General features: G+C 35.6%; 1 protein-coding gene across 3 annotated transcripts in view; it reads right to left on the reverse strand.

Annotated features, from left to right (window-relative positions):
• Positions 1-16,360: 16,360 nt before the first annotated feature.
• Cpsf100 (cleavage and polyadenylation specificity factor subunit 2) overlaps positions 16,361-26,115 on the reverse strand; it is a 65,416-nt gene continuing 55,661 nt past the window's right edge. For all 3 annotated transcript variants that reach the window (XM_075365493.1, XM_075365491.1, XM_075365492.1), the window contains exons 13-15: positions 21,768-21,820; positions 19,818-19,955; positions 16,361-16,515 (exon numbers count right to left, since the gene is read on the reverse strand). In XM_075365493.1, coding sequence (XP_075221608.1) covers positions 16,423-16,515; positions 19,818-19,955; positions 21,768-21,820 — 284 coding nt within the window. In that variant the 3' untranslated portion in view covers positions 16,361-16,422. The remainder of the gene's footprint in view (positions 16,516-19,817; positions 19,956-21,767; positions 21,821-26,115) is intronic.

Here is a 26,115-nt window from a genome sequence, read left to right on the forward strand (position 1 = left end):
ATATTTAAACAATTTGCTATGTCAATAAATTTAGTACCCTGTTTGTTATTGAAAAAGATTATACTGTAGTTGCTTATGAAAATATATTACCAAAAAAGTAAAAGTTTAGGTAGGAGTATCAGATCAACAATTATTATAAAAATTAAAAAAATCTGTTGTGGTCACTACATGACTTCCTTTATGCCTATCAAATTACATATAACTTTTTTTTTTTTAAATAAGTACATAAAATTTTATTTCATTAATAAATTATGAAAGTTTTTCATATTTTTTACTTCTTTGTAAAAGCACAGGTTTTGGTTTACAGACTTCAATGGAAATATCCATTTTGACCATCCCTGAATCCATTTTGACTAGTTTCTGCATATCTGTACATACGTACATGCGAATGTATCTCGCATAACTCAAAAACGATTAGCCATAGGATGTTGACTATCCATTTTGACTAGTTTCGGCATGATGTCTGTAATAACTCAAAAACGATTACACGTAGGATGTTGAAATTTTGGATTTAGTACTGTTGTAACATCTAGTTGTGCACCTCTCCTTTTGATTGCAATTGACTGGTCCAAAAAATCCCATAATCCAAAAACAAATTGGATTTTGGACTTTTTGTTAACTGCAATAATAAGCTCTCATTTAGAGCTTTTTAATGATATATCATAAGTGGTACTTATTTTCATAGGTTCTAAAGTTATAGCCAAATAAAATTGTAATTAATGAAATATTTGGATCTTACAAGAGGAAGGAACATCAATGGTTTTTTGTTTTTTCTATGTAAATATATTTATTTATTAATATATTTCTTTCTTTTTATAATATACTCGTACTTAATATCTACTGTATTAAGATTGATATATATAAATATAATAATATTTATACAAATTAATATATTTTTATTAATTTATTACTACTAGTAATAATATATTAGTACTAGTTTATAATATTTATAATATTATTTATTTATATTTATTAATATTTATAATATAATATTATTATTTATAATATTATTAACCTGTGATTGTAAAAACGTTTTACACATAGAAAATAATTCAATAACAATAAAAAGAAAATATACAAAAAATATCAGAAATTATTAATGAAATAAAATTTTATGAACTTTTCATTTTAAAAAGATGTGTATATGTAATGTAATAGGCATACAAGGAAGTAATGTGGTGTCCATTTCAGATATTTTTATTTTTATTATTGAATCATTATTTATTGTAATTTTTTTTTACAATCACAGGTTAATAATTATTCATAAATCAATATATTTAAATTTAGAAAAAAAAAGTTAAAAAAAAGGGGATGAAGTTGGATTTGAACCGATGTGCCTTCCCCTTGTAAGATCCAAATATTTCATTAATTAAAATTTTATTTGGCTATAACATTAGAACCTATGAAAATAAGTATCACTTATGATATATCATTGAAAAGCTCTAAATGAGAGCTTATTATTGCAGTTAACAAAAAGTCCAAAATCCAATTTTTTTGGATTTTGAGCTTTTTCAGACACTTTTGGTTCAGTCAACTGCAATCAAAAGGGGAGGTGCATAACTAGAAGTTACAACAGTCCTAAACATAAAATTTTAACATCCTATGGCTAATCGTTTTTGAGTTATGCGAGATACATTCGCATGTACGTATGTACAGATATGCAGAAACTAGTCAAAATGGATTCAGGTATGGTCAAAATGGATATTTCCGTTGAAATCTGATAACCGAAAATTTTCACGATCACAATACTTCATTTACTTTGTACAAGGAAGTAAAAATTTTAATTCCCAACACACACACACACACCAACCAACAATATTCAATTCCCAACAATATTGACATTGACCAGCTACAAATATAAATATATTAAGATCCATTTAAATTTAAAATTGACAACTGTTTCATTTAGACTAAATCATCACTGAATATAATGCTTCCACCTCAACAATTGTAAAGGGGAAGATCCGCTCCTTTAAATTATTTAAATTGATTCAGATTACAGGCATTTCTTATAGTACCAGGCAACAGTTAAAAAACTAAAATGTTAGAAAAAAAGTTTTTTTTGAGACATTGACCAATAAGTAGTGCTGTTCCAAGGAACAGCAATACTTCTTTTAAAAGTCTACCTAGTTTTATAATAGCTTTCACTTTTAGCTATCTCACCTCCTACATTACCCCTTAATTTATAAAAAATTAGAAGTACCTTATAAACAAACAAAAAGAGATCTAATGAGAAACACAGACATTTTCTGGAAAAAGGGAAAGAATGAGTTCTCCTACTCGCACCACACATTACTTGTACAATAGCTTTTTCAAAACTATAATCAGTTGAAGATAAGTGATGTAGATTGATCCCCACCCATTGCAATCCATAGTTTAGTTTCAAATGAACTAGAGCAAAGTAAATTTGATGAAGAATATCTACTGGAAAAAATTTCCTAAGAAAAACTAGCTGAATCTTTTAGAACTACTGAAATAGTTCTAAACGATTCAAATAATATAGTATGGAAATGTTATTCCACTTTTTATTAATAAAACTTTAATAAAATTGAAATACCAGTTTTTCATCGGCACACACTAGCTATCAAGCTGGAATAGATGTGTATTTTCATCTTATATTGTTCTGATTCAAGCGTAGAAGCAAGATTATGTGAAAACACTAACACCCTTAAAATCTCAAGATAATCTGATTTTCATTTTATTTATTCACTTTCTAAACTTATAATGGTGCTTAACTAAGTATGTACATACATAATAGCAGATTGTAATTCATAAATGCTTGTCTTTGTAAAATTGTATGCCTTTTATCTACTTTATTAACCTTACTCTGTAGGTTTTGAGTGAATAATAATGATCATTACTACTCTTGTTCTTACAAACTAATATTGATAATAGTACCCAACTAGATGATCTAGTTTTATAGGCTAAATTTAGAAGCTATATTACTGCAACATTATAATTCACAATTCTTCAAAAATTTTTTAATGACATACAAGGCTTGGCTGAAAAATTTTTGCACATATGAGGGTAATTCAATTATTATCTGCAGTGTAGTTATAAATTTTATTGCAATACAAATACGAAACTTACATGTACATCATTTTTCAACATAGTCCCCTTGCATTGCACTTGGTCCATCGTTGCACAAGCTTCCTGATACCCTCATAAAAGAAGGTATTCGATTGAGCTGCGAGCCAGGAATGCACCACTTCTTTCACTGTTTTGTCCGAGGAAAATCGACGGCCCCTTAATGCCTCTTTGAGTGGACCAAACAAGTGGTAGTCAGAAGGGGCAAGATCAGGACTATACGGAGGACGAGCCGGTATTTCAAAGTTGAGTTTCTGGAGTGTTTCAGCAGTATGTGGACGGGCATTGTCGTGCAATAACACAACACCTTTCGACAGCAATCCTCGGCGTTTGCTTTGAATTGCAGGCTTTAGCTTGGCAGTGAGCATCTCACTGTAAAGCGCACTGTTTATTGTCGTGCCCCTTCCTCATAATGTTCCAGTATCCAGTATTGGGCCTTGTGAGTCCCAAAAAACCGTAAGCATCAGTTTTCCTGCAGATGGTTGGGTCTTGAACTTTTTTTTTGCAGGGCGAATTTGGATGTTTCCATTCCATACTCTGCCATTTACTCTCCGGCTCGTAATGATACATCCATGTTTCGTCACCAGTGATGATTCTGTCTAAGAAGATGCCCTGTTTGTTACCATAGTGATGCAAATGTTTTTGGCAGATGTCCAAGTGCGTTTGTTTATGCAACTGTGTAAGTTGTTTTGGGATCCATCTTGCACAGACTTTATGAAACCAAAGTCTGTTGTGGATAATTTTGTAGGCAGAACCGTGACTAATTTGCAGACAATGTGCCACTTCATCAATAGTTACTAGTCTGTCTAAGAAAACCATGTTATGTGCACACTCAATGTTTTCCTAATTTGTGGTGGTAAACAGTCGTCAGGCTCCTTCATCAAGCATAACATTTGTGTGACCATTTTTGAATTTTTCAATCCATTCGTAGACACTCCATTGCGGCAATACACTTTTCCCATACTGTACCGAAAGTCTTAGATGAATTTCGGCCTGTGATACACCTTCTGACCACAAAAAACGGATCGCTGAACGTTGCTCTTCTTTGGTGCAAACAGAAAGCAGAGCAGCCATGGTGAACGGTAGGGCAGTGATAATGGAACTAACCTAGCAGCATCAAACCTGCACAGACATAATAACAATTAAACCACGCATGCATCATCTACACAATACGACAGTACTACCACTAATAGCAACACGATATTATGACTACTAATAATTGACTTACCCTCGTATATGCATAGCACGGGAAAGAAAAAAGATATTGGAATGAAATGAAAAATGAATAAAAGTGCATAACCTTAGCTATAAAATGCAGTATTTATTTTTCAATATAATCTCCATTTACACTGATATATTTTTCCCAATGTGTGACAAGTTTTTTCATTCTGTCACTGAAAACTTCTGGCAAGATCCAAGTGGCCACAGCTTCCGTCACCTCATCATCAGTGGTGTAATGATTACCTTTGAGATCCCTCTTGAGGGAAAAAGTGGAAGTCACTCGAAGCCAAATCAGGCAAGTATGGTGGATGTAGAATAGGATCAAACTTCAACTTGCAGAATCATCAGAGAGTTTGCAGATTTTACGGTAACCCAATTGCTCGATAATATGGCCTACTTGTTCTTTAGATATGCCTAACTGAATAGTGATGCATTGCTGGGTGATTTGCCAGTCACTTTGAAGCAAATCGTCCACCTCCTCTCAATGTTTCTCGTCAGCCACAGAAATTGGTCGTCCAATGCAAGGTGCGTCCTCAATTGTTGCTTTATCAGCTTCACATTCATGAAATTTCAATGTCCACCTATTCACAGTATTCCTGTCAACAGTTTCACTACCATAAACCACTTTTAAACGATGAAAAATATTCGTAGGATTCACATTTTCTGTAAAAAATTCGACCACTGCGGCTATTTTAACTGTATTGACATTCGGGCATACTCAACTCCATTTTAACTGCTACTGAGAACAAACCAATACATGGATTTCAATGCATTATCGTAGGTTTGTAGGGGGGGAGTTTAGCTATCATGTGCTGTCATGGCCAACTCGATAGTACCTTTTGTCACCGTGTAACATGCTAGTGTACAAAATTTATCAGCTGAGCCTCGTACCTCAAAGCCATCTAGGTTTTTATATACACTTTTTTTACAGTACAGTTTTCTACAGTTCTAATAAATACATTTTAAACGAAGGCACTTAAAAAATCATGATCTGTTATAAATTAACTTTTGTGATTGTTTTCATTACTTTTTTTATAGCTATTACCTATTTTTAAGTAGTTTTGTAAGATCCCTATCATTATGGATTAGGGATTATATTCTGTGCACTGCAAGTAATGTTTTCGTCCAAGGTGGTAATCCATCATTGTGTGGAGTTTGATTCTACAAGCTAGTCAGGCTAGTGACCTAAGACGAGAAGACATGTCTGGTTCCTTGTTCCTTATTTAGTTTGAATGATTGAGACCATGCTAGTTCAGAATGGTATTAACTTTAGAACAGTGAATATTTCTTACTGAATAAGTCTGTAAGCATTTCACATTGACAAGTTCATGAGCAGACAGTGAAAGACCAATGTTCCATTAGATTTCTTGGTACACTGGTTCCTAATCAACATAGTGGAAGAAAGGTAATCAAGAAATTTGGGGAGACAAGATCCGTAAAGGATTATGAGGAAGCGGTAGGTAATCAGTATTTGATAAAGAAAAACTGCAAGGCAAACAGATGCTGTACAACATAGTTCCAACAAGTTCATGCAAAATTTGGTCCAACAGAAAAACATCAGTGTTGCTACTTGATATAAGGCAGTTCATAAGAAGCTCAGTTTCATACTGTATAAAATGAATAAAAAATTATTGTACACAGACTGTGGAAAGCAAATTCAATGCTGTAAATAGTTTCAAGACTTTCTAGTGGAAAATTCTGATGATATTTTGGACTAAGTTTTCTGTTTTCTATACTGATAAGTCATAATTTCATTTATCCGGGTATATGTACACATAGAGCCATGAATTCCTCTATATAACCAGAAGACTGAGGTTGGACTGCAACATCCAGTAGAAGAATAGTCAGCCCAATATTCTTCACAGCCTATAAATCCAGCTTGTTGTTATGAAATCATTCACAAATTCTTGGGAGAGCTTACAGAGGATGAAATTAATAATGCTTGGATTGAACAAAACAGTGTGACCGCACATACAGCAAGATGTTTTAGACCATCAAATAATTTCTATAGGCTTGTGGCCACTTCATTCTCCATACTTAAGATTACCAGATTTGTACTTCTGGGGTTATGAAAAAAGTAATGTTTATTGAGGAAGCTATCATCACAACCTCCAGGAAATTCAAACTGCTATTCATGATTTCACCAAGAACATTCCATATGAACAACTTGTGAGAGTCTTCAAGAATAAGAAGAAATGCATCTTAGATATGTTTGAATATTTATGGGGAACAATTACCAACTACTGTAAGGTTAGTTAATGTTACAATTGTTGTGCTAGTGCATGACAGGAATATAGTTACTTTTTGAAAGCGCTGTACATTTTATATTTTTAATTTATATTTTCTAACAAGGAGTGTGTAATATTTTACCGATATTACATTGTTTTCTTATGACCTTTGGTCACTAAAGTAATAATTACAAACAAAAGATATGCTCATTTGATTTAGTGTGTACATACACATCACGTGTGTATTAATTATTTAGGGAGAAATTAGTATTTTTTTATTTTTAATTTTGGTGGTCTAATTTCTATACATACTTCAACTTTTACTAAATTAACTGTTATGTCATGTTTTGCTACGAAACTGGATTTGAATCATTATCTTTTCTTTTTTTTTCAAAACGGTCATTAAATCAATCTTAATCTACTAGTTTGAAATTTTGTAATTTTAACAACTATATTAAATATTATTCATGCTTTCTTTACAATTGATATTTTAAACCTTTTACAATTTGTTCCAGACCTAAATAACTTACACAAGTTCAGCCTAACAAAGAAAAACTAAATTAAAAAAAAGCATTTTGTAATTTTATAAGAAAATAGAAAAAATCTTTTACTTATTAAAAAACTAGAAGCCACAAAAGAAACTATAAGACAATTTATTCTCGAGTAAAGAAACAAGTTTACTATAAAAGCATCAAGAAGGAACTGAAAGAAAAACAAGCATCAAAGCTCTGCATTACATAGAAATATAACATAAGGTATCTATAGTTAAACAAAAGTTAATCTAAGATAAAATAAAACAGAAATAGTAGAACTATCACACTAGGGCAGGGAATGATTAAGAGTGGTGGGTTAGAGGGCCTATCCCAAAAATTCATGTTTTTACTTTTGGATATTCATTATTTAAACAATTACGTAAAAAGTAAAATTAGATTGTATTACATATCTTTAACTGTTTTGCAAAACAATCTGTATTAAATATCACTTTTTAAAAAGATGTTTAAGAAAAGCATTGTCCTTTTTATTTATATTATAAAAAGTTAACCTGTTTATATTTAATAATTCATACTATGATTGTATAAATGTGCAAAAAATAGAATATAAGGGCTGTTTTTTTTTTCAACCTCCGATGAGTTATAAAAAAAGACACATTGACGTAACAAAAATGGATTTTATTACTAAAAGTTGAGTAATACCTTACTTATTTTTCTACATAGTCGCCAAAACGACTGAAACATTTGTTATACTGTGACATCAGCTTTTCGATGCCTCTTCAAAGACATTTGTCACCAGTCAGGGAAGGTACATCTTGACAGCTTCCTGAAGTTCTTCATTGGTGGTGAAGTGTTGTCAGTACAACCATGCACTCAATTCTCAAAAGAGGTGAAAATCGCTAGGTGCTAGGTCTGGACTACATGAAGGATGGTCCAAAACTTGCCATTTGAATTTTTTGAGAAGGTCTTGAGTCACATTGGTAAAGTGCAGTTGTGGATCAAAACCGTGTCAGACGAGAGCATGCTAATCATTTGTTCTGGATTGCTCTGTGGAGGCAACGTAAAGATTCACAATAAACTTTGTTATTGTTATCTTCTGCTCCATGAAAACCACCAGCAAGACACCTTTATGGTCCCAATAAACTGTAGCCATTGTTTTCCTGTTTCTCAGTGTCTGTTTGAAATTTTTCGGCTTGTTTGGAGAAATGTGTGCATCCACTGCTTAGCCTGTTGTTTAGTTTCTGGATTGTCATACTGGATCTAGGTCCCATCACCAGTAATGATAAACTTTAAAAACTCTTCCCTTTCATTATTTTAATATGTGAGAAACATTAAGACTAACGCCATTTGCTGCATTTTGTGATTATCACTCAACATTTTTAGGACCCAACATGTACAAAGTTTCCGGTATCCCAGGTCACAATTGTGTACAGAGAAGACCTTGAAATTTCTGTAGAATGTTCATTTATTGTAAACCTCCATTTGTCACCGACAAAATCATCAACACGCTCAACCTGGCGTACAGGCTTGCATCCTTGCCCAACTTCATCATGGAAATCCATTCGTCCTTCTTAAAACTTCCCACACCATCACTCATAATGTTTTCACCACACACTAGGCTCATTCTGCAAAGGATTTCAGCAGCACTACATCCTGCTGCTTACAGAAAATCTATTACACGTTAAACTCACACTTGGCAAGAGCATCAATCGTAGCGGCTATGTTCAATTGCCTATAGTTTGGCTGACTGACGCAATGGAGCAACTGGCAAAGGTTGTGGTAGGGGGATGATGCAATCGCACGACGTGCATACCTCACTCCTGCCTATTTCTTGTTTACTTATATGGACAATTGGAGGTTGAAAAGAAAACAGCCCTCATACATGAATGAATGAGACCAACTTAAAATATAATGAACAGTATCACTAATGAATAAACAGCACATAACATATTGTTTTCCTCAGATAGGAGAATATCAATTAGCTGCTTTATACTACGTTATGTTATTTCCATTAACGTGATACACAAAATGTATCTAAGGTAGAAGCAGAACTAATCAGTATGTTTTCTTTTAAGAGTAACGACATTCATTGCGTAGTCAAACTGCGGTGAATAGAGTAATATAGTCAGTTGTAGGACTAAACATCATCTGTATTTCAGTGGGCTTTACATGCTAATTTGCTAGTGTGTTCCAACTCTGTGAAAAGCCACTTCATTCCATACTCTCCTTACCAAGCCTAGCATGGGATTTCATAATTCTTGGTAATTTCTGTACCAGTTTTGGGAATGATTTAGTCTTGGTTAAGGTCATCTATAACCACTGTAGTTATGAGATCATGACTTACAAAAAAAGCTGACCACACAGTTGTATAACTTTCCTATCACACAGCTTACACACACAACTTAATTTAAAATATTTATCATTTTATTTAAATAAAATATTTTTTGCTTATTTAATTTAATAATTCTAACTACAGTGTACGCACATTTAGTATTTCATTCACATGGGTGTGACAGTACTAGCAGCTACTTTAAATACTTTTTTACACTTTAAATATTATTCATTTATTTAATTCTATTGCTAACCTCTGATGCCACAACATAGCAGACTACAGCAGCTGTACATTAGTGCTCCTTGTGGTAAAAGGGGAGATCACTATTGACACAGCACTTAGCTGCTAGTTTATTTAGAGCATTTTTGGGGATGGGGTGCAATTTTTCAAAGCTTTTTTTGCAAATATTGTTATTTTTTAATTATTAACAAATGTGCCTAAAAAAAATATGACCTTAATTAGGTGAAATCTCGAGATACTGAGGGAGACCTTGCCTACAGCCACACTCCCTTGACCTTTTAAGTTGAAAATTTAATGGCATCACATATAGAAGTAATCTAACCAAGTTTGGTCAAAATTGGTGTAGTAGTTCTGGAGATATAATGTGATTTAGAGGAAAACACTGAAAATATATACGAACATCCAGAAAATTTCCATCCAGCTTTTGGGTTTTTTGGATACCTTAGGTGTCAAAACATAAAGATAAAGTGAAAACTGCCTATGCCCAAATTATAAAAATTACAATACTATCTCTTCTAAAGCTATAGCGCAGACATGAAAGTAATTAATAGCAAATGTTTTCATCTATTTAATTTTTAAACATGTCAAATTTCATACACAGAAGCTTTTAAATTACACTGACAACATCCTTTTCAAATATAAAAGAAATCACATGCTGAAAGGTTAGATGACCTGACTGGCTACATTATGCTCCCATATAGGAATAACATATACCTATATTTAAACTTGTCTGTCTTACACTACCATCTTGAAATCTTGTGCCGCTCCGGGGCACAGGGCAACCAACTGCCCTGCCAAGTCGACGCCACCCAAGTGCGCCGCCTGCTGCCAGGTGAAAGGCAGTAATGCCGGACACAGGGTAGGAGGTCGGCTGTGTAAGGCGTACGACATAGCACGGACTCGAGCTGTTAACAACACAGCTTATGGCGACGCTTGAAAGGTCAGAAGCCCTTGGGGACATCTTCCACTTCGAACGCATACGCCTGGGGCAGATTAATCTGCATCATTCCCGGGCAGCCACGTCCGAGGCCATGAGGCTCCTTGAGGAGTACGACCTTGAGGTCCTCTTGGTCCAGGAGCCGTACGCAGTCGCGGATAGGGTGGTCGGCTTCCACGGGGTGAAAGTTATTCATTCTCGTGGGGGACGGCCGCTCTCTGCGATTGTGGTTGGCTCTGACGATTTGGGTGTGTTCTGGATGCCCCAGTGGTCAGATGAGCAATTCACCGTCGTGCGGATCACGAGAGGTACGCTCGATGTTGTACTCGTGTCGGGATACTTCCAGCTTGGATGGAGTATCGATGACTTGCTGGCGAAGTTGGGCGGGATTCTGGACAGTCTCCCGGGCACCAGAGTGCTGGTTGCCCTGGATGCTAACGCCAAATCTACCGCCTGGGGTTCACTACTCACAGACCCCAGAGGCGCTGGTCTCGAACAGTTCGCAGAAGCCAGGAACCTCTACCTGATTAATGATGCGGAGCAACCACCAACTTTCTCCAGCGAACTGGGAGAAAGTTATATAGACGTCACCTTGGTGACGGGTGGTTTGCTTCGAAGGATAGGTAGTTGGACTGTCTGGCCCGAGGCCAGTGTGAGCGATCATAGGCTTATAACCTATGAAATCGCTTACGGAGGCGGTCCAAGGGCACCAAATCCAGGTCGCTACAACCTAAGGGGCCTGGATCGACACAGGCTTAGGCGGGTGTGCGATGCTGCATTGCAGGGGTTGCGGTGGAGCATGGAGTCGAGGGAGGAGGTGGAATTGATGGCGGAGCTAATCGGCCGAGCCATCAAGACTGGTTGCGACGTGGTCCTACGGCGGCCTAGGCCAATGGACGGACCCGTCACAAGCAGCCAGTCCGCTGATCTTAGCGTGCCTGGAGCCGTCATGACCCCATTTTCCGGGGGGTCGTCTGTGGAAGGCAGACGGAGGCCCGGCAAGAAATGGTGGTCCTCTGACCTTAGTGTGCTGCGCGCAAGAGTGAGGTCCGCTCGGGCAAGATACCAGCGTTGCCCCCTAACGGGGATCACTGTCAACGACGTGCGCGCTGAGCGTCTGCGGACCTTCCGGCGCGCCCGTAACGAATATGTTCACGCCATCAAGGAAGCCAAACTCAAGTTTTGGAAAGACTCCATGCGGGAATTGCAGCGCGATCCCTGGCAGCTCGCGAAGACTTGTTACCGACCGAAGCCATTGCACGTGTTGTCCAGTGTTCGGTGCGGGTTAGGTGGTCGGGACCACACATTAACATCTGTGGCGACTTACCGGGCGTTCCTGGATACTCTGTTTCCAGATGCTCCGGAGGGGGAAGCGGAAATCGGCGTTAGGGCGGGTGAAACACCATTCCCTGGCGTTCGGACCGTGGAACCCGAAGATATAGACCGAGTGGTTTCTCGAATGGCACTAGGGAAGGCACCGGGGATTGACCAACTTGACCCGGATATTTTCCATCATTTATTGCCTGTCATAAGAGAGCCACTGGGCAGACTGTTCACGGGATGCCTAAACTGGGGCTGCTTTCCGGCTTGCTGGAAGGTGGCTTTGGTAAGGGTAATCCTGAAACCTGGAAAGGATCCTGGTGAGGTCGGCAGTTATCGACCCATCAGCCTCTTGCCGGTTCTCGGCAAGTTGCTGGAAAGGCTGGTTGTGGAACGGCTCGAAGAAGGCATCGATATGAGCTGTATTCTAAATCGAGGCCAATATGGCTTCATGAAAGGGGTTGGCACCGAGGATTGCATCTTAAATGCTCTTACCGAGGTGGAAAGCGCCGACTGCAAATATGTTTTGGCTATTTTTATTGATATAGAGGCAGCATTTACTTCTTTGTGTTGGAGTTCTGTCCTCTATGCTTTGGAACGCCGCGATGTTCCCGAAGCCATACAGGCCGTGGTACGAGACTATTTGTCTAACCGTACGGCCCTGTTTAAAGATGCGCACCTAGTTGTGGAAAAATCCGTCACCAGGGGAAGCCCGCAGGGTTCCGTTCTCGGTCCCCTGCTGTTCGATGGATTTCTGGGGTTGACATTCCCAGAAGGAGTCACGGCCCAGGCTTTCGCCGATGACGGTCTCCTTTTAGTTCGTGGAAATTCACGACCACAGCTGGAAAGTAGAGCGCAGGCGGCTTTGTCAACCGCCGAAGGCTGGATGGACATGCAAAATTTAAAGATTTCTGTGCCCAAGACGAAGTTTATGCTTCTAAAGGGCGCAGACAAATTATCATGCAGTCGAAACCCCCACATTAAGTATAAAGGCTGTGTAATCAGCCGAGTAAGGGTTCATAAGTACCTAGGTGTTTTGTATGATGATAAGTTGCTTTTTAGCAACCACATTAGACAAGTTGCGGCGGACGCCGTCTCTGTGATGCACAAACTTAGAAGGATTGCTCGGAAAGACTACGGGCTTTCTGGTCGCCAAATGTACTTAGTGTACCGAGGTGTCTTCGAGTCTATGATTGCATACGCGGCGCCTGTCTGGGCGCATAGGTTGGATAGAAATAGAGCACTGCTTCTAAATTTAAGGAGTGCCCAGCGCAGAGCCTTAATTGTATGCACTGGTGTTTTTAAAACAACCTCCTACGAGGCTACTACCGTATTGGGAAAGGCTCTCCCAATCGATTTAGTGGTGAAAGTTCGAGCAGCCATGTGGAAGTTGCGAAGAGGTCGGGAAACCGAGGTATTTGGGATACGGTTTCGGGCCGGGCTAGAACCGGAACGGAACGGTGATCACAATGCACCGGGTCTAAATTTCGAACAGTTGCCCATTTCCCGCCTGCGGAAGAGGCTTTGGGGCCTCGCGATGGAGGCATGGCAGCATGAATGGCACACCACGTCTAAGGGAAGATCTCTGTATAGATTTATACAGGATCTGGGGGGATGGTATGCCTCAAGTTCATTTTTAAGGGCGGCGGGTGCCCAAGTGCTCACCAACCACGTGAATTTGATGCAATATCTGTTCAGGTTTCGCCTAGCGGCTGATGAGTTGTGCGTCTGTGGGGAGGTCCAGTCGAACGAACACCTAATGTTCGACTGCCCTGCTCTTGGGGGGGCCAGAGACCGGGCCACCCTGGAACTTAGAGGTCAGGGGGAAAACTGGCCGCTCATAAACGGCGAGTCAATGTGGCGTGAGCCGCATTGTCGGACCGTGTGGGAGTTCCTCGATGAGGTTGCGATGTTCAACCGTCATCGGTAGTTTAAGTTTAATTTTAATGGGGATTTATTGATTCCTGTAGCGTGTCGGTGAAAACCTTCCTGGAAATAACGGCTGCCATCAGCCAATAAGCTCCAAGCGCTTTAATGGTGGACAGGCACTAGCTGGCAAACAGCGACCGAGGCGTGGCGGTTTAAATTGCCGTCTTTTATTAAGGTAACTTTTTTTTTGTTTTAATTGTAACAAGGGGTGCGCCTCCCCGATTTAGTTTTAATGTGACAAGTGAGCGGTAGGGACACATAGGCGGGTGCTGTACGGCGCCCAGCTTAACCGCTCACGCAAGATAGGAGCTCATTAGGAGCATTTAGGATAACGAGGTCGCTAATCTGTTTAGAGGCACAGTAGCCGTTTTTTGGCACGGTACATTTGGTCTATGCTCTAGGGCGACCGAATGGGGTGGTGGCGGGAGAAATGCCAGTTAACCAAATTACCATCTTGAAAAAAAAAATAATTTTTTATTACCTGGATGAAGAGTTCAAGAATTTTTTTTGGGGACGAAAAATGGGTATCTAAAATGAGAACATAACAAACTATAGTCATATTTTTCTATCATATAAGTTCAATAATAACTAAGAAGAGGTTATACAATACAAACTTCAGAGCTATAAATCTGTTTCTTATGTAGGGCTTTTGTGGAAGACCATTAACAGAATTTTGCTTATTTTGACTTTTCATAAATGAAAATGAGCTTCATCAATCAGCAGTTCTAATTTTTATTAATAAACTATAAAAACATTAAGTAAAAATTTACAGTTTTGTGGTCTTGTTCATACGCTGCATTAGTATCTTGAATTTTCTGGGGGTGGAAGTTGTATAGATCCGAATGTAAAATCTGCCAAATGTTGACTTCAGACATCCCAAATGACACAGTTCAGTGTGAACTATGTTCATTGCCCTCTCAATGTACGGTATTAACTTTGCTAACTTCCTTTTTTATTTTATAGTCAGTAGCTTCAAAATTTTGAACCAAAATATTAATAAAAAGGACTGGTGGAATAGAACATTTGCAGTGAATTACCTTCAGAAAACACACCGAATAATCACAAATTTTTGAAAAAGGATTTCACAACAAAAGCGCATTTCACTACAGACCATGATTCCATTGCAATTACAACATATAACATACTATTAAATAACATAATACTGCAAAAGAATCATGAAATATGAGAGCATACATTGCTTGATTAAAAGCTTAAAAAAATGTAATTAACTATACAAAGTTTAAAATTTGTACAACAAACCATTACCAAGATGCAAAATTAATCTTGTATATAAGTTAAAATAAAATATCCTTGTTTATTTAACTCAAATATTACAACAGTTACATTTTTGACACCTAATTCCTATAAAAAAATCATAATTGTATGATAGGTTATCATACGTAATTGATAATTATATATTTAATTAGACTAGGTTTTTTAAATATGTGACCAATTTTAGCCAATAAATTAAGGATATTTTTATGTTATAATGAAAAATTGGTTAATCGTGTCTCAATAAAACATAAAATTGTTTATTGCTGTCATTTATTTATGAGAGTCTCAATAATACCAAACACCACTAGAAAGTATTTTAGCTATCTAAGAGCCATTATATTTTGTGAAAAAATTTACTCACCAAATAGGAACCATGAGGTTTGTATCTTTCCCTTAAGCAATTGTCAACAAAATTAAATGTAATCAATGGCCATATTCATGTAATCATTCTGCCAAATTTCATTCACATCCAGTATGGAGATATCAAGCAAAAACACACATACATCCTTTTTGAATTTTTCAAAGTTAATATTTTTTGGTTAGACCCCCTTCTCTAACCAAAAGATAGTTTTAAGACTTCCTAGTATTACTCCCAACCAGAGATCAAATCAGTTAACTATTTTTACATTAACTATTTCATATTGTACTAAAAAATTTAAGAATACATTTCCTTAGATACAAATTCTATATTATTCAATGTTCAGATATTAACACTTTAAACCTCATTCAGTTTTAAGGTTTATATATTTTTCCATCCCATATCAAACACCAATAGCTGGCCATGTAACAAAAATAAAAGGCTATTGCCCATAGAATCTCACCTGATCCAGAAAACTGCATGCTGCTAAATTAAACCAAAGGCAATTGGTTTCTTAGCTCTTGTTTCAAGTTGGCTAAATTGTAAGACGCATTGAGCCTTACTCAATATTGAGTCTTCTCAATTAATTCATAATTAAGTCTTTTCAATTTTGATAGCTGGTCCATAGATCAGCTATGGACCAGCTATTCCTGGAAGCTAGATCCATTAATCTATGCTATTTCTGAAAACTGCTTTGACATTGCTTTAAGGGCAGTATTTATTACTAGTTTACTCCTTGCTTAAAAGAAAGCTAGACTAGGCTGACACAGGTTACTGATGATTTGTCTAATAGTGCTTCATTATCCCTAATACAATGCCATTATAGTACCAGCAATCTTACTTGGCTATGCTGCTGAGCGTATTTGTATAATTTTACTTTACATAAAACTTTAGAAAATAAAAGGTGAAATAGAAAATGTTAAAATAATAAATAAATTATGTTTGTATAAAATGTAAATTTATTTATATGTACATACACTTATTTATATTTAATATATAACATTTTATACAATGGCATACTGTTCATATAACAGTTCTCTTACTCTATAATAATCATCTGATAAACAACCTTCTAGTGTCACTTTGCCGGCTTCATGCTAAAAAAAAAAAAAAAAAAAAAAAAAAAAAATAATTTCACGTCAGTACATAAAAAAAAAATTAGAGTGATCCTTTACAGCTATATAGTTTGATATTCACTGATTTCAGAGTATATTTACAGTAGTCCACGTATTTGCAGATAACATACATCAAAAACTACAAGATATTTTTGAGCTATTCTGCTATAGATAACTGAAAGAGTAATAAATCCTATATCTAACAACCACACATACTTAATTTTTTTTTCTCATATTCAAAATTTTTATGGTAATTTTTATTTTTATTTTTATTTTTATTTTTTATGGTAATATTCAAAATAAAGCTATAAAATTCATTCAACTCCTAATTATCTGCACATAAAATTCCACAACTCCCAAAACTTCATGAATTATTCACAAAAGTATAACTAAATAAATTTATAATGCAGTAAGAGCAAACAAAGTTTATATTTCAAAACATATATACTTAAGAACATGTAAAAATAGTAAACACATTTGCTTTTAAAGAAAAAGAATTGAAATAAGTAAACATTTTTTAAGTTTGATAAAAAAAATTCAAGTTTAAAAAATATCTGTTGTTTTTTCTAACAATTGACCAAATTTAAAAGAAAACCTTACACATTTTTTTTTATCTTATGATAAAAAGATGTTATAACAATAACAAATTGGCTGTCCGTAACTTTATAACATCTACTCGCAGAGGCGAAACCTCTACAGAGGAACTGCTTTTAAAAAAATTTATAAAAATGACAAGGATTTTCCCAAAATTTAAACCAGGAAATATAACACTTGACATACATGAAATAACTTAGAAAAATACTGAAATTCATTTATTAAAAAAAAACTCTTTACTCCTTAAAAATTTGACGTTATATTTACTTCAAAGAAGTTTTCTTTGACAATTACATTCTTTTACTAACATTCACAAAATTCTTAAAAACATTCCTGAAACTCTTGTTAATAAATCTTCTAGATGCTTCATCAAAGTAGCAATGATGTCTTTTGGATTCTTGTATCAATTTTCTTCATAGTCGATTTCAATTGAGAAAATAAGAAAAACTTAACTATAACAAAGTTGAGGGAGTATGGTGGATGCTGTAAAAACAATACATTGGGTTGTATAAGTATACTTCTTGATCAGCTTGGACTGGAAAAATGACAATATTTTTGGAGAGTGTGAACATGATGCCTTTTTATATCATTTTGGAGAATGATGTGGCAACTGCTCACAGATATTCAAATTTCTGACAACTATTTATCATTGTAGTTGAACAAGCACTAAACATTATCAATACTAAAAGATCATCAAAGAAATACTGTCTGTACCACTCACAAACTTGTATCTCATTCCTTGCAGTTTCAGCATATTCTTTATCAAGCAACATTCATAACTGTGGGAGAAATTTTTAAGTAAAAACCCAAAATTTTAAGATTTTTATGCTGTTAAATGGCAAAAATTTTGAACCATGATGATACTGCATTCATATTACACAAAAACACATGAGTTGCTATTTTGAAGAGAAAAACAAGAATGTGAAATCATCCTTACTGTGAAGGCTGCCAATTTATGAAACAATAATTTTCCTACTTATAAATAACATCCGAGATATGGATATAAAGTATTCATTAATTTATTTACTCACAAATTCCTTCTAGAAACAAATTCGAAATGATTTCTTTCGTGCCCATTTCAATTATCTAATAAACAAGGCATATTCATAAAGTAAGGCCCATTTGATCATTAAAAAAAATTAACTCATGAGAAAAAGTTTTTACTTAGTTTTAGTTTACTTACATATCTACTTCATTTTACTACATAATCACCCTTCAGTTCTAAGACTTTTTGTAAATGTTGCACCAGTTTCTTTAACCCCTCTGCAAAGAAGTTCGCTGCCTGGGAATTGAACCAGTTGACAAGAGCAGGCTTGAGTTCCTTGTCATTTTCATACCATTCTCCACCAAGCCACTTTTTCAAATGCAAGAAGAGTTAGTAGTTACTAGGTGCAAGGTTGGGACTGTGTGGAGGGTGGTCAAAAAGTTCCCAACGAAAATCTTGAATCTTTTTCTGGATGCACACTGCTTGAAGGAGGATTACGCCAGACGATAGTTTCCCGCATCATTGATTTTGGATCGCACATCTCAGTTTGGTGAGCATTTTACAGTACATGTCAGCTTGTAATTGTTGATCCACGTTCCATGAAATCAACCAAAATGACACCCTTTTTGTCCAATAAACAGTAGCCAATATTTTTCAACTCGAGTACGGAGATTGCTTAAACTTTTTCAGTTTTGGGAAACTTGAATGGCACCACTGCATTGACTGTTGTTTTGATTCTGCATTGGTGTAGGATATCCATGTCTCACCTACCGTAACAATGTGGGAAAAAAATAATCTCCATCTTGTTGATAGCAGTCCATAAATGCTCATCCACTGTGTACATTCTTTGCTCTTTGTGTTGGTCAGTGAGCATTTTCGTTACCCACCTTGCACACAATTTGGGATATCTGAGCTTTTCTGTGAAAATCGTGTAGATAGAGGTGCGACCAACATGCGGAAATTCATCAGTCAGAGCACTAATCGTCAATCACCAATCACATTGCAGTTTTCGGTTCACTTGTTCAACGATCTCATTGGTCTGAATACTGGGCCTGCCACTCTGCTCTTCATCATGCTCATTTGTGTGGCCATTTTTAAGGTCTTGACAACACTGTCTAACCTTTCCTTCACTCATTACTGTAGGTCCATACACTAGGCACAACTGATGAATTTCAGCAACTGAAGATCCTTTTGCACATAAAAATCGAATCACAGCACGCACTTCACAACTGGCAGGAGAAATGATTGTCGTAGACATTGCAATCTGCATTCATCAGTAGGCAAATGAGTACTAAATCAAAACAACTGCAGTGGCTTCGTAAATAGCCAATAGATGGCCCTGCATATGTGAAACTGTGTTCAGACCTGCTAATATTTAAATATAAGCTGACAGCCCTTACCTTATGAGTATGCCTCATACAGAGAGAAAAATAGAAATTCTCAGAACTGCAAGAACCTTAAGAACTTAAGAGATGTAAACTCTTATTACAAATCACTAAAAAACATTTGATGCTAAATAAAATGATTCATAATAACCTGATGCTAAATTCCATGTAATTTTTCCTAACATTTGATACAGGTAAAGTTCTTGATCGCTGCATTGACTTTTTCATTTTAATATCACAAAGTATAAAAAGAAAACTTTTTTCTTTTAACAAAAATAAATTAGTACTAAAAAATAATAAAAGAATTTTTTTTTACATACCCTTCTAACAGCAACAGTTCCATTACAACACCATAAAACACCACCAGAAAACTCAGATGGTATGTTATTTTTAGTTAAAACTTGTTTAAAATCAGATAGCTTTAACTCATTAATAAATGATGGTTGATGACCTTTAATCTGAAACAAGAGATGTTGTTCTAACATTTTAATTTATTATCAATGTCTATTAAAAAAATAATAAAACATATAACAATGGAACCTGTATTTTTATAATTTTCTTATTTAACTAACAGCAGAAACCTTGGACATAATCTACAAAATAAATACCAGAGTTGCAGGAGAAGCAATAAATAGATTTTTTGTTAATATAACTTCTGTCATTTCCTTAAAAAGGTTTTTCTAACCACTGTATAAGAAAATCTGTCCATTTTTTTTATTGGTTATCTTAATTAAAATTTGACAAGCATAATCTGACATTTTATGAATATAAACTAAATTACTTGATTTTGTTATCTATGGAATCTCTTCCTTTTCAGGTTAAAGGAAAAAGTGATTACCACTCGTGCCAGCCTCCGTGGCATGAGTGGTAGCATCTCAGCCTTTCATTGGGAGGTCCTGGTTCGAATACTGGTCAGGCATGGAATTTTTCATACATTACAAAAATTCCGTTTCCATATCCTATGCACAAGCTTCAAGTTTATATGGCAACATCAAGCAAAAAATAGGAATAAAAAAAATTCACCAAAATCAAACTACTATTTAAAGCAGTAAAGAAACATAAAGATCTAACTAAAGAAGTCTGATTCTAAAAGACTTTGTTTATTCACTAATGTTAAACTTTTTAGCTCTTGTTTTAAATTAAACATAAGCTGGTCACCTCACAGACTTAAGTTATCAATCAAAAGGGATTTTTTAATTCATAATTAAAAAACAAGTTATTTAAATTAACAACTTATGTATTGACTAAAGCGTACATTTTTTTCAGTTGATAAATTATTTTCATATGACCAATAAACAGATTTAACCAATTTAACAAGTAAAATTTCCTTGTAAATGATTTAAGATATGACCTCATCCTCACTCTACTTCCTCACCCTTCAGATCCTGATGAAACTTTAATCATCACTGACCTGACGATTAAAGTTTCATAGGCAAATACTCTATACTAAAACAATAGCTAGTAAACTATTTATTATTAGATACAATAAAACAATTCATTATATTTATAGTAACAGAAGTAATTAAAATTTTTTTTTAATTTTCCTAATTCATTAAGAAAGATGAAAGCTTAAAGATAAACTGCAGGTTATATATTAGAGTCATAGCATATTGGGTACTTATGTATTAACGCCACCGCAGCTTTATTTGAAATTGAGTATTTATTTTATTGAGTCTCTTTATTAATTTTAAGAAATGGTTATTTATATTTATTTATTTTATAAATATAATTTAACCAAACTTAACCTATGCTCGCTAACCTTGAACAAGGTTAGCGAGCATAGGTTAAGTTAGAATTAGTTTTGATTAAGTTAGAATTAATAGTTTAATTAATAGTTAGAATTAATAGTTTAGATTAATAGTTAGAATTAATTTGTTAAGTTTTGAATCTATGTTAAACTCTATATCGGCCCATTTTCCACCGAAATCCGATTGACTACTTTGTTTTTAAATAAAGCTGTAGCTGCGGTGGTGTTAATACGTAAGTACCCCATATTGTCACTAACATAACTAAGGTAGCTGGAAAACTGGTTGGAGAAAAATATATAATTGAGAATAATATTTAGGTCAATATAATTAATATCATACAATGATAAACAGTATAAGCTAGAGAGATGTACATCAAAAGAATTTTGCTATTATCAGAGTTTATAACGAAACTCTGGTAAATTATAGAGCAAGAAAGTTTTGTAATAAACTTTTGTTTATTACAAAACTTTATTATTACAATTTAGTTGGACAATATTTTGAAAATTTAATAAAAAAAATTACCTGATTAACTGGTAATGGTTCTAGTGTATATATCTCATCTTCTGGTGAGGTTTCTGAAAATAAAAACGATAGTAACATTTAGAATTAAGTATAATCAAAAGCAAATTTTAATAATTAATAAAAAAAATCAACAAAATACAACTTGGAAAATAAACTAATAACATATAAAATATAAACCGAAATAAAAACTTTTAATGGGTTTTAATTATTAAATTCCATCTATATGAATAAGGACAAAGGTATTACCATGATTTCAAGAATTTTACTTACACTTTATAACTTTGAATGAAAAAGAAGAGGAAACTTGACAGATTTCAATAAATAGAAAACAATGAAAGTGAACACCATATAAGTTAGGCTTGAAAATGATACACAATCACAATAATGGATAAATCAAATGATCATCTCAAATAAAGAAAATCAATTAATTTATTCAATTTTATCTAAATAATTGAGAATATCGATGGACACTGGTGTTCTTTGGTGGTTGGGTCTCAATTAACCACATGTCTCAGGGGCGGTCAACCTGAGTTTGTTCCAGACTATATGTTTACCAGTACATTTGCACTTACACTGCAACTATGGCAAGCCGGTAGCAGTAATAGCATTTGCCTATAATCACATACCAGACCCAGCAGTGGCTGGAAAACCGGTTGGAAAAATATATAACTGAGAATAATATTTAGGTCAGCACAACTAACATCATAAGATGATTAATGGCATAAGCTAGAGAGATGTAGAACAAAAGTAAGGTTTATTTAAAATAATTTTCTGGTTCAACTTAAATAAAATCTACATGATATTTTTTATACAAGACCTTTTGTAAAAATGAACAAGATTTTTTTTTCTGTTGTTTCTTCAAGCTCAGAATTGGCACATTCAACTCTCCACACTGTTGATCAAACTTTGGATAACCAACCAAATCATTTCTTGAGTTAACAACAGACATGAAAATCATTAAGCACACGATCTGTGCTAAAAGGAAGGTTATCAAAAAGACTAGTTTAGAAATATTGCCGTTCACAAACATTAAAAATAGCACTACTGGATATGTGTTGTCATGAATAAGAATGTCTAAATGCCAATATCTCACACTTGAATGTAAGCTTTGCTTTAAAAAGTGTGCCAGGTACACTCTGATGTGATTTTGATTTAACAAAATCAACCAAAATGAAAAAATGCTTGATTACAGGAAACACTGACCATGATCTTAAATACTGATTGAGTTTCTTTGAAATTTTTTGCCTTCACTGTATTTAAATGATATCATTGTATGCCCTGGTATTTTGACTAGCCATAGATATATGAAATGCAAGTTTTATCAAAGTCACACTAGGAAAAATGTCACACACAAAGTCTAAAAATCTACACACAGTCTTTTAATTTCTGTAAATGTCAGTCAACAATTTCAGGACTCAACTTATACGCAATTTTACAGAAACAACCATTTTACAGTAACAATTGTACATTGTAATCTATGAAAGGTGAAAAAACTTCATTACAAGAATACTGTTTACATGAAGCACTGATTTTCTTAAACTTTTGTTAACTTATTTAACAAAATCTATACTGTACTTAACACTTTTCACTACAATCATCATTAGAAACATTTTATACATTATACCACTGCCTCACCTTTCCTTCACTAAATAAACAAGTTGATTATTATAAACCTATTACCATCTATATACCATAGTACACCTACACAGCACGTAATTCACAGTGAATTTTGATAGAATTAATTCCTTCTGTACTAAGAAATTAAATCAGAGACCAGAAATTGTGACTTGAGATCAGAAAACATATTTGACCAGAAAGCAGAACTTCTTATGGTAACTTCTACCACTACTCACCTGAAAGATAAGCAAACAGCAACTGATGGCTGACAAAAGACCAGCATTTATTTTTGAAAATTTTGACATTTATTAAGAACGAATATGCAAATTCTGCTATTCATCTAAATTAACCAAATTATAAATAATTATGTCTTAATGTAATTATAGAATTTAATAACAAGTGAAGATGTAGGATCCCATAAAAATTAATTTTTGGAATTAATATGGTAAGTTTAACTTAACAATTTACTGTGGCTATTTAGTGGTTTATATTTCATTTAATATTAAATTGTATTAACACAATGGTCAATATGTTAATGAATTATATGATTTAAAAAAAAAAAATAATATATATATATATATTTAATATTAAAAAAAAACAACAAAATTCAGCAATCCACCACAGTATAGAACCAAATTTATTGCTCCTACCTTATGTTTTCATTTTTATTATTTTCTCTTATTTACAAATAGCGCTTTCAAGGAATTCCTCATCACCAGTTGATTAAAATTAAAATTTCAAAATATCACATTAAAATACAAAGTTGTTACATATATAAAATATGTGTAGCCAAATAATTAAAATTTTTTAAACATCTTTGCGGCCAGCCACTAAATACATCACTGTACTAATAAATAAGGTAAGAGAATATTTGGTTCTGTACTGTGGTGAATTGCTGAACTACATTTATGACAGTCAGTTTTCTGATGAGAAATTCACTGTCGTGTGAATCACGAGGGTGATTGTACTGGTGTTGGGATACTTCCAGCTTGGATGGAGTATCAATGAATTGTTGGCAAAGTTGGGGCGAATTCTGGACAGTCTCCTGGGTATCAGAGTGCTGGTTGCTCTAGACACTGATGCCAAGTCTTCCACCTGGGGTTCACTGCTCACTGACCCCAGAGACGCTGGTCGTGCACAGTTCGTTGAAGCCAGGAACCTCTACTTTCTCTTCTGAACTGGGGGAAAGTTACATCGACATCACCTTGATAATAAGCGATCTGTTGAGGTGTAAAAGTAGTTGGACTGTCTGGCCCGAGGCCAGTGTGAGTGATCATAGGCTTATAACCTATGAGATTGCTTACAGTGGCAGTCCGAGCTCCAGATTCGGGTAGCCATAACCTAAGGGGACTGGATCAGCACAGGCTGCGGTACGAGTGTGCGGCTGCCTTACAGGGGTTGGAATAGTGCATGGAGCATAGGGAGGAGATAGAATTGATGGGTAAACAATTCAGCCAGAACATCAAGACATGCTGCAATAGAGTCCTATGGCAGCCTTGGACAGACCCTTAGGTAGTGGCCAGTCCACTGACCGAAGAGTGCCTGGAGCTGACCGCTGCTTCCAGGGAGCCATCTGTTAAATGCAGGCGGAAACCTGGGAAAAAGAAGTGGTCCTCTGACTTTAGCGTGCTGTGCACAAGAGTTATGTCTGCTAGAAGAAGATACCAGCATCATGATGCAAGGGATTATTGTTGGCGCTGAGGATCTGCTGATCTACTGGCGCGCTCATAATGAGTACATTCATGCCATCAAGGAAGCCAAACTCAAGTTTTGGCAAGTCTCCATGCGCAAGTTGCAGCGCAGCCCCTTGCAGCTAGCGAAGCCATGTTAAAGTTATTGCACGTGCAGTTCAGTGTTCGCTGCGGGTTTGGTGGTCATGAACACACTTTAACATCTGAGGTGACTTACCAGGCATTCCTGGATACTCCAGGCGGGTAAGACACCATTCCCTGATGTACGGGCTGTGGAACCCGTACATATAGACCAAATGGCACTGAGAAAGGCACCGAGGATTGACGAACTTGACTTGGATATTTTCTATCATCTGCTGCCTGTCATAAGAGAGCCGCTTGGCAGGCTGTTCTCAGGGTACCTAAGCTGGGGTTGCTTTCCGAATTGTTGGAAGATGGCTTTGATGAGGATGCTCTTAAAATCAGGAAAGGATCCGAGTGAGGTCGGCAGTTATTGACCCATCAGCCTCTTGCCGGTAATCGGCAAGTTGCTTGAAGGTTGGTTGTGGAACGGCTCTGGGAAAGCATCCATATGAACTCACTTCTAAATCAAGGCCAGTATGGCTTCATGAAAGGGGTTGGCTCTGATGATTGCATCTTAAATGCTCTTGCCGAGGTGGAAGGCACCGACTGTAAATAGGTTTTGGCAATTTTTATCGACATAGAGGTCGCATTTCCTTCCTTGTGTTGGAATTCTGTCCTCTATAAGTTGGAGTGCTGCAATGTTCCCGTGGCCCAGCAGGCCGTAGTGCGTGACTATTTGACTAACCATACGACTCTGTTTAGAGATGTGCACCTGGCTGTGGAACGGTCCGTCACCAGGGGAAGCCCGCAGCGGTTCTGTTCTCGGCCCCCTGCTACGGAACCTCGTATATGATGGATTTCTATATTAATTAAGGGAAAGACTCCTACCTTGTTGATGTGGGAAACTACTCGAGAGTTATGGCTGGCCATCAGCCAATTAAAGCTCCAAGCACTTTAATATTGGTGGACAGGTACTT

This window comes from Lycorma delicatula, chromosome 5 (genome assembly GCF_047948215.1).
Source record: "Lycorma delicatula isolate Av1 chromosome 5, ASM4794821v1, whole genome shotgun sequence".
NCBI classification, from domain to species: Eukaryota; Metazoa; Arthropoda; class Insecta; order Hemiptera; family Fulgoridae; genus Lycorma; species Lycorma delicatula.